Below are 8,753 nucleotides of genomic sequence, written 5' to 3'. Positions count from 1 at the left end.
GTATCACAGAAAATAAGAAAATCACTACATTCAGAAAATGAATCTTCAGGTGTTTTACTCTAAAAATAGGAGCTGGAAGTTCAAACAGTAACTTTTTTTTAAAGAGGAACTTGTGTTTAACAATATATGCCTTCACAAGGCCATATCACTCAAATTGAACCCAGTTCAGATTTAAAGGATACTAAATGAAGGCAAATGATTACAAACTACCAGATACCAGAAAAAAAACTTTTATCTCTCTTATATGATAACTGTTAACACAGAAAGCTAAATACAGAAATATTTATATCTTTGCAATTAAAAACTTGAAGCACAGATTTCTTTTCCACATTTTTGTTCTCATTATTAAATTACCTCACAAATTACTAACCATCAATTGCCAAATTATGTTAGTCATTCTGAATTTATAGTAGCAAAATAGAAATCCAAAGCACTGTTTCCAACATGTTAAAAGCAAAAATCTTTAATTTTAAAATGATCAAATTCAGACACAGATATTCCACAAAAGAAAAAAAGGTAGTGGGGTGGGTTAAAAAAAAATTAACTTGTTAGGACTAATCTTCAGGAGGGGAATAAATCATCTGTACAGGGAAATTAAGAATTTGATTTCAATGCAGAATCAATGAAATGAAATTAAATTTTTATTCAAAGCAGTGAAGACTGCTTAACAATGAGTTCAAGAAAACAATTAAATCTGGAAATAATACCAACAGATAATTAATCTATATTATTTCCTAATCATATGGGCACATGCTTATGCTTAATATACATGATTAATCATTTCCCTAAAATACTATCATATATTTAAGAAGCAAAACATCCAAGACCTATTCTACTCTTCAATATTTTATTCCTAATACCTCAACATTTGTGGCCACAAAATATCAGAGCATAATTTCCTCATGACCTCAGATGTCTAAGCCAACTTCTCGTTCATCTTTAAAAGTTAACATATTTACCTTGGACACATTTTTTTCTTTTACTGCTATGGATAGAAACCCAGAGCTTCATGTGTGCTAGACAAGTACTCTACCACTGAGCCACATCATGAGTCCAGAAGCACCTTTTCTGCATCTTCCCTAATACCTATACTTTCAATTTGTAAGTTAATTTTGACTTAACACTACTTTTTTCTTACCAAAAATGCTGAAGACCATTTATACATGTTATCCTGTCATTTTAAAATAACCTGAGGCAAAAAAGGATGCACCTTGAACCAAAAGTATTGGATTTAAAATATTGATTTAAAAATAAAGCCTCTGACAGTAATCTCTCAAGAGTAATATTTAGGGTGGCTAATCAAATTCATTAAAACATGTTCTAATTCACATATTAGACTTTTATTCTTCCATATTTTTGTGCACCTCCAACAAAATATTTAACCCATTTTCAAATAAAATAAACCTAGAAACATAAAATACTCTTTAAATACAATAAAAATGCAAGTTCCTAAATTGCAGGTTATACCATTAATGTGACTATTTTATGAAATGTAGTCCATAGAAAACTCTGAAAAATGTGTCTGATTAAAGTGATATCTCCTTTCTTCAATTTTGTGATTAACAGGACTTTTATTGGTAGTAAACTAGAGCAAACAATCAGAATAATACATATGCAGTATTCAGTACACACAATAAAAGTTAAAGAAATTCAAAACCTGTATAAAACAGACAAAAAAAAACTGGAGAAAAATCATACAGCTTAAGAGATACAGTGGTAAAGGTTCTCTCCATCCTTTAATTACAGCTTGTACTCTGTACCCAACAGAACTTACCGCACTTACTGAAATAAGAAATACAGACTTTTAGTACTGAATGTATTTAAGAGGATTAAACACATTTTCTAAAAATATTTCAATGACAAGTTGGTGACCCTGTAGCTGCTAAAAAGCTAAAGGGAGGAACATGGGGAAAGGAAATTAACTAGTATTTTGTAACCATTTTTAATAATTTCTTATTTTCCAAACACTGCTTTTATAACAGAAGTGTTTTACACTTGCACAATATTAATTACTTTATTATACATGGAAGCCTGTGGTAGGCTGATTACACAATAAGACTGCAAACAACCAGTGGTACTTTTCTGACGTCAGAAGAGTACATAAGACTGAAACATCACCAAAAGTACATAAAAAACTCATCAGCATAAACATCAAAGTACATTAAAAAATATAATCAGGAAAAAAATACAATTGCTAAAAAGTGGTTTAGAGCAGAGCCACTGCCTATCAGTAGCTTTAAATGGCAATTAGCGTTCATAGCAAGTTTTGATGACTTTACAAGACCCCCTGTACAATACTGACTAACACACCCTCCTTTAAAAATGTACATTAAAGGCTGCAATTTCACAAAGAGGTTCTGATGTCATTATTAAATACACACTCTTATCCCTCATGAGTTATGTCACCAGGTGGAATCACAACCCTATTAAAATCTATAGTTCTGAGTCCATGCAGTTTTATTACACATAGATATCCATATGGGGTTTGCTTTAAAAAAAAAAAAGTGAGGTTGAGGATGTTTAACCTACTGTTTAGTATTTGGATGCCATAAGGCATTTAAATGCATAATCAATTACTTATCATTCTAAAATGATAGGGAGAAGAGGGAACAAAGCAGGCCCAGAACTCTTAAGAGGATAGGTTAACAAAAACCAAAACACATAAGTGAAGGTAATATAATAACAACACAATAAAAGAATGTTTTCCAGGCCATGTATAATAAATAATGCATACCCCAAATTTCAATGAATTATGTGATTCCAACTTGGGTTCTAAAACTGGAACCCACCAACCACTTGGGCTTCAACATTGTACTAGATGTCAATAGAATCACTTAATGGAACTACAGCCTTGTTATAGTTGGGATAACTAGAGGATGCTTTTTTTTTTTTTTTTTTTCTTCTCCTTTTATTAAAGCTATCATTCCAGGCTTTGATCAAAGATCCAAGAAAATTTGTTCTACCAGGCTGGAATGAAATGTGGTTTGGAAGTTCAGAGTACATTAAAAAGCTGCAACAAAATATTAGGTAGCCAACAATCTCAGAATTTTGAATCAGCCCAGATGGAGATAGCAATTTGAAATGTTTTCGATCCCTTACTTAAATGATGAAATATATATTATACCAGCCCAGAAAGAGCAATTTGAAATGTTTTCGATCCCTTACTTAAATGATGAAATGTATATCATACTATTTGTAAATTGGATATTCCATTACGGTGATAACGTACAGAATTCCCATGCGTTATTACACTTTCCTGAGAGTAAAGCAATTAGAATAACCTTAATCCTAGCAACAAAGTTTTTTTTTTGTTTTGTTTTTTTGTAGTTTTTGTTTTTTGATTTTTGTTTTTTTAGGTTTTTTTTGTTTTGTTTTGTTTTTCTTTTTTTGGGATTTTTTTTTTTTTTTTTTTTTTTTTTTTTTTTTTTGCATTTAAAAGTTTTGGGCTATTCCCTGACAATCTATACATGTAAATTTGATTGCTAAACATTGTCACTTTGAATGTCAAACTATTTTTAATCTATTGATTTTGATTAAAAATCATAATACAAACAGAGCTAAAATCACACTAACAAAATAAACTAAATATGAAAAGTTGCATTGAAAGGGCATTACATTATTCTTAATAGGATCGTGTAGAAACATTCCAATGGCAGTGTTCTCAAAATAAAACAAAATTACATTAGAAGACCCCCAGCCTGGTCACTTCTGGGACCTTACCTGTAACTTTGGCTGGTGGGTGTCTTTACTCTTGTACTACATGGCTCACTTACATCAGACATCATATTTGTATACCCTGAGAAATCTGACACTGAAGTCCTTACTCTATGGTCCACTTCTCCATTAGAGTTAGTGATAAAGGTCATTGGCACCCTGCTGCCCGACTTAAACTGAGAACCAAATGCTTGTGCAAAGTTCTCAATCTGGTACGTTGTTCTAGGCTCTATGTCTTTCTGAGGATCTATCTGGCTAGCTAACTCCTGAGATGGAATCTGAAAACTTGTTGAGGACTCTAAGTTTTTCTGTTGTTCCTTCTGGCTAGTCAATTTCTGAGATGAAGACTGGAAGGCTGATGAAGTCTCTAAATTCTTCTGAGAATCTATCAGATCATCCAGCTCCTGGGAAGGTGTCAGCTGCTGATGTGTAGCATCCAAAGCAGATAAATAAAGACCTGGTTGAGATCCAAACAACATCCCAAAAGGAGGCTTTGGCAATGAAGATGGCAACACTGAGGTAACAGATTGGCCGAAACCACACTCCAAAGGAGATGTAGTGTATATTTGTTTTTCTGGAAATAAAGTGTGGTTGTGGAGAGGTGAAGACAAACTGACAAATTGGAAACCATGTCCAAGAGTAAAACCTGCGTTAGTAGATTTTTCAAAAGCCTGCTGGAGGTATTTGGAGTATTCTTGCAACATGTTTGTTTTATCATTTGAAGGTGTTTGGGTGCCTGGGCTCAAATTTTCTTCTTGAACCAATTCTGAGTGTTCTCCTGAGGTGTGTAAATCCACTCGGGGTTCTGTTATATTGAAAGGATCCTCTTTCTGGCTTTCTGATTTGTTGGAGTATTGATCCAAAAGACTTTGTAAAACCTCATCAGGAATTCCAGACTTGTCATGACAAGACTTAATTTCAGCATTTAGTGCTGAAGAGTCAATAAGTGACAATGGCGCCTCACTGTCCAAAACACTGACACCTGCAGACTGAATGACTGACTGTTGGGAGACCATGTGTCCTACATTTATAGAAAAGGCACTGTTGCTGCTGGCAGTTGGTAAATATCTTCTTTTCTTTGAAAACTGCATGGCATCATCATAATTACTACTTATTTGACCTTGTTTACCACTTGTACTTTGGAGAAGACTAATGGTCTCCACACTATTATTTGATACTATACCAAGTGAGCCACTTGGTTTCCCAGACAAGGATTTCTGTCCAACTATGTCTGGTAATGGTGACACAAAATTAAGGTAGCTTTTATCTGTATTCTTTCTGCTTCCTTTCTTAAAGATCAATTTTGGCACCCTTTTCTGTAGTTCATCTATACCAGTGCCAATTATGCCTCCACTGGAAGACACAGTAGGCATTTCTACTGAATAACTCTGCATGTTTATATTATTTGAAATTTGTGATTCATTTGTTTTACCAGTTTTATGTTCCTTATTTTCAATAGCTATGCTTTTTGATTTTGATTTTCTCCTTGAAGAACTTGTATTTCCCTGAGACAACACAGCCAGATTACCCATATTGTTATGGTTTGATGACCCAGGTTCTGCACTAGCGGCTCCTTTCGCTATGGCTTCACCACATGTGCGCCTGTGCTTCAACAATCTATCAGTCCTTGAAAAATACTGTTGGCAAGTGTCACACTTATATGGCTTTTCTCCACTATGTGTCCTCTTGTGTCTCTCCATATGGTACTTCTGAATAAACTTCATGCTGCATTGATCACATCCAAAGGGCTTCTCTCTACTATGAATTTTCTCATGTCTCTGCAGTAGATATTTCTGAATGAAACCCATACTACACTGGCTGCACTGAAAAGGTCTTTCTCCTGTATGAATGAGGACATGTCTCCGCAGGTGATAGGAGCTTCGGAAAGCAGCACTACAGTGATCACAGATATGAGGTTTCTGACTTGGGGAGAGGATGGCACCTTCTCCATCACCAACCAAAGAAGGTTTGGAAGATGCACTTGGCTTCCTCTTGGCTTTGATTCCCTGAGATTCTGGCTTTGGCCTCTTTGCCTTTTTGACATTAGTGTCCTGCTTTGGCTCCTCGTTGCCATGGTCATCAGTCCTGCTACTGCTGCTCAGTAATACATCACGGTGGTGCTGGGCTGGTTGCTGCTGGACATGCTGGTGGAGAATACTGAGGTCCTGGATGACGCCGTGGCTCCCCCCTTCCCCTCCTCCTAGGCCTGGAGATCTCTCTTCAGCTCCAGCGAACAGCCCCCCATAGTGGTGGTGGTGATGGTGGTGGTGGGACTGCTGTTCCTCAGGATCCGCGGGTTTCTCCTGCTTGATGCTAACCAAAGACTGCAAGAATCCCCAGGAGGTCCTCTGCGAAGGGAAGGCCGCGGCTGACGCCGCCGGCTCCTTCTTGAAAGTCATGTCCGGGGCTGGCGGAGGGGGGGGCTCAGCGGCCGGGGCTGCGGAGGTAGAGGAGGATAACACGCACTGCGGGGGAGGGGCGGCCGACCCCGCCGGCCGTGTGAAGCTGGTGACCGGGGGAAGCCGGTGGTTGAACATAACCATACCCTGGGGAAAGGTGGGCTCCATCTCTGCTCTCCTGCTGTTGCTGCCGCTGTTGCCGCTGCTGCTGCCGCCGCCGCCGCCGCCGCCGCTGCCGCCGGAGCCGCTACCACCGCTACTGCCCGTACCACCGCCGCCACTCAGGAACCCGCTGCCGATTTTCATACCCCGGAGGTGGCCTGGCTGAGGAGAGGAGGGGGAAGAGGGAAGAGGGAGGAAAGGAGGTGGAACCGGGCCCCGGGCCGGGACCACCGCAGCGCTCAGGACCCCGCCGCGCCGCCGCCCAGACCGCAACGCGCCCAGCACTAATTCCCAGTCCCGTCGCCTCCGGCACCGGCACGCAAGGCCCTGTGACTCTTCCCCGAGCCTCGACCACTTCCTCCCGGACCCACCGGCAACACTTACGGGTCCCGCCGCCGCCGCAGCCGCCGTCGCCTCCAGTTAATAAAAATAACGCCGTCCTCTCCACAATGGAATTAAAAGCCTCCCCTGTACTGCGCAGCCGCGGCGCGGTGTCTGCTGGGAACTCCTCGACCCGACCAGAGGGGAGCTCTACGGACTCACGGCGCCTGCGCCGCAGTTTCCGCCCGGCCTGCCTGTCAATCACTGGGGCGGTTGGGCGGAGTTGAGGGACACCAGGGTAGGAGGGGCGGGGATTTGGAACCCTACTGAAAGGGGCTTCCGAGGAGAATAGACATGATTGGTGGACTACACTGAAGGAGACGCAAGTTGTTGAGGGCTTCTGGGGGAAAGACGCTCAGGAGGTGGAACCCAAGGGGCGGGAAGTTGGGGCGGGGGAGGGGGCATCCGTACTGCAGCGTGGCGTGGGAGCTGCAGAGAAAGGGGTTGGAGGAGAAGGTGAGGAAAACTGAGGACTGAACTTTGGGGATTTCTTCACTTTAGGGTTTGCAATCCAGGTATTGAACCAAAATACAAACCCCAAAGTGGATCACTTAAGGCACCTTTAATTCTATCTAAAAGCCTTAAACTTCAATGCCCAACATTTATTGTTGATATCTCTATTATCCCTTTTAGTTTGGAAACACTAATAATCAGCATCCTTTGCATTTAGAGGAGGAATCTACTTTGAAACCGCAATAGAGGTACCGTTGCAAAAAAAAAAAATTTTTTTTTTGTCTTACTGCCAACCTACCTGAAGGCTACTGGAAAGGGAAACCGTGTGTAATCCAGGTGCAGCTGTCCTGTAAAATACACCCACACACTTACTTCATCAGCATCACATGTTATTTAAATGTTCACATACCTTTTCATTCTACCTAAGGAATCTATTTGCCACGTTATATTGCTGTCTGACCTTTATATTATTTGTGAAACATTGTCCAGCAGGCCCTTATAAGTTCTCTGCTTGGATCCATTCTTTCCTCTTTAATATAGAATTCCTACAAATTAATGCAAAATCACAAAATTTTCTGTTAAGGGAAAAGTATAAAGTAAAATGTTGAAATCAAAGTTATATCAACAAAACAAACAAACAAAAATAAGCATTTAATCAGTCCCTAGAAAAGACACTTTCATTATAAGCATGCAGAAATCTAAACCAGCAACTTCCCTGAGGGTATTTATAGACCACAGAAAATTTTAATAAAAGAACTAGAGTTATGACAATAGTTTATTTACATAGTATATTTTCTTGATGAAATTATAAGTCCATTTTCTTATAATATTTCCTTAGCTAAATAACTTATCATAATTAGGGTTTGCAAATAACTTCTCTGAAGAAATTTCACAATTGAAACCATAAATATTATTTACTAATACTTATGGGACTCTCTGAGTTTTCCTGAAAAACTTAAAAGACAATATTTGATGAACATTTTGAGATAAGAAATAATTGTACTTCGCTAACTCCATGCAATGACATATAAGCATTCCACCATTTAAACTGAAACTTTAATATTGTCAAGTATAGCTAAGTGTTAAAGGCTGAAAATTCAAGAACTCCAGGCAGTAGTAAAATATTAGTCAATGCCTGTGAGAAATGAGGCTGTCCCTTTATTCAGGGTGTCAGTGTTTAATAGTAAGCTCGGATGCATATAAGCTAGTCCAAGCATGAAGGGCAGTAGGACACTCATATGAAAAGCCAACTTTGTTCCTCAGTTATCAAGATAAGAAACCTGTCATTTCTCTCATTCACTCTGTCAGCCTTGAGATACTCCAAGCAGACTTACCTCTGTGTTGTACACCCCATATATCAGGAAGATGAAGAGTCCCTGTAAAATAAAATGGAGGGGAAAAGCTGTTAACGCTAATCATTTCAGCAGTAGAAATACCTGAAATAAACTTTCCTGGGAAGAGACAAAAGAAGACACACTTCATCAAGGTCAATTTATTTTCCTATTTTTCAACATTAGAAGCTGTACCTTGAGCATTTATATGATAACATACCAGCACATCACTTACAATGGTTGTGCTATTCAATTTTTTAGAAGTAGAAAATGCCATCTCAAGTACATGGAATAGTAATTAGGAAAATCAAAA

The 8,753-nt window shown here is 39.0% G+C and overlaps 1 protein-coding gene across 2 annotated transcripts; it reads right to left on the bottom strand.

Moving 5' to 3' along the window:
- Positions 1–214: 214 nt before the first annotated feature.
- Positions 215–6,744, bottom strand: Znf281 (zinc finger protein 281). Of its 2 annotated transcripts, none has more exons than XM_027945567.2 (2): positions 6,660–6,744; positions 215–6,437 (listed from the first exon to the last, which is right to left on the bottom strand). In XM_027945567.2, exon 2 carries the CDS (start codon positions 6,417–6,419, stop codon positions 3,717–3,719), a length of 2,703 nt encoding a protein of 900 aa, XP_027801368.1. In that variant the 5' UTR covers positions 6,420–6,437; positions 6,660–6,744; the 3' UTR covers positions 215–3,716. The 2 variants fall into 2 exon arrangements, with proteins under 2 accessions (XP_027801368.1, XP_027801369.1); XM_027945568.2 differs by having other exon boundaries at positions 215–6,433; positions 6,660–6,738.
- Between the last annotated feature and the right edge of the window lie 2,009 nt (positions 6,745–8,753).

Source organism: Marmota flaviventris, chromosome 12, assembly GCF_047511675.1.
Source record: "Marmota flaviventris isolate mMarFla1 chromosome 12, mMarFla1.hap1, whole genome shotgun sequence".
NCBI lineage: Eukaryota > Metazoa > Chordata > Mammalia > Rodentia > Sciuridae > Marmota > Marmota flaviventris.
Note: the sequence above shows the minus strand (reverse complement) of the source record. Positions and strands in the feature narration are given on the sequence as shown.

Bases quoted from the DNA above. Each gene is read 5' to 3' on its own strand.
- Znf281 (XM_027945567.2), bottom strand. From the start codon at position 6,419: ATGAAAATCGGCAGCGGGTTCCTGAGTGGCGGCGGTGGTACGGGCAGT.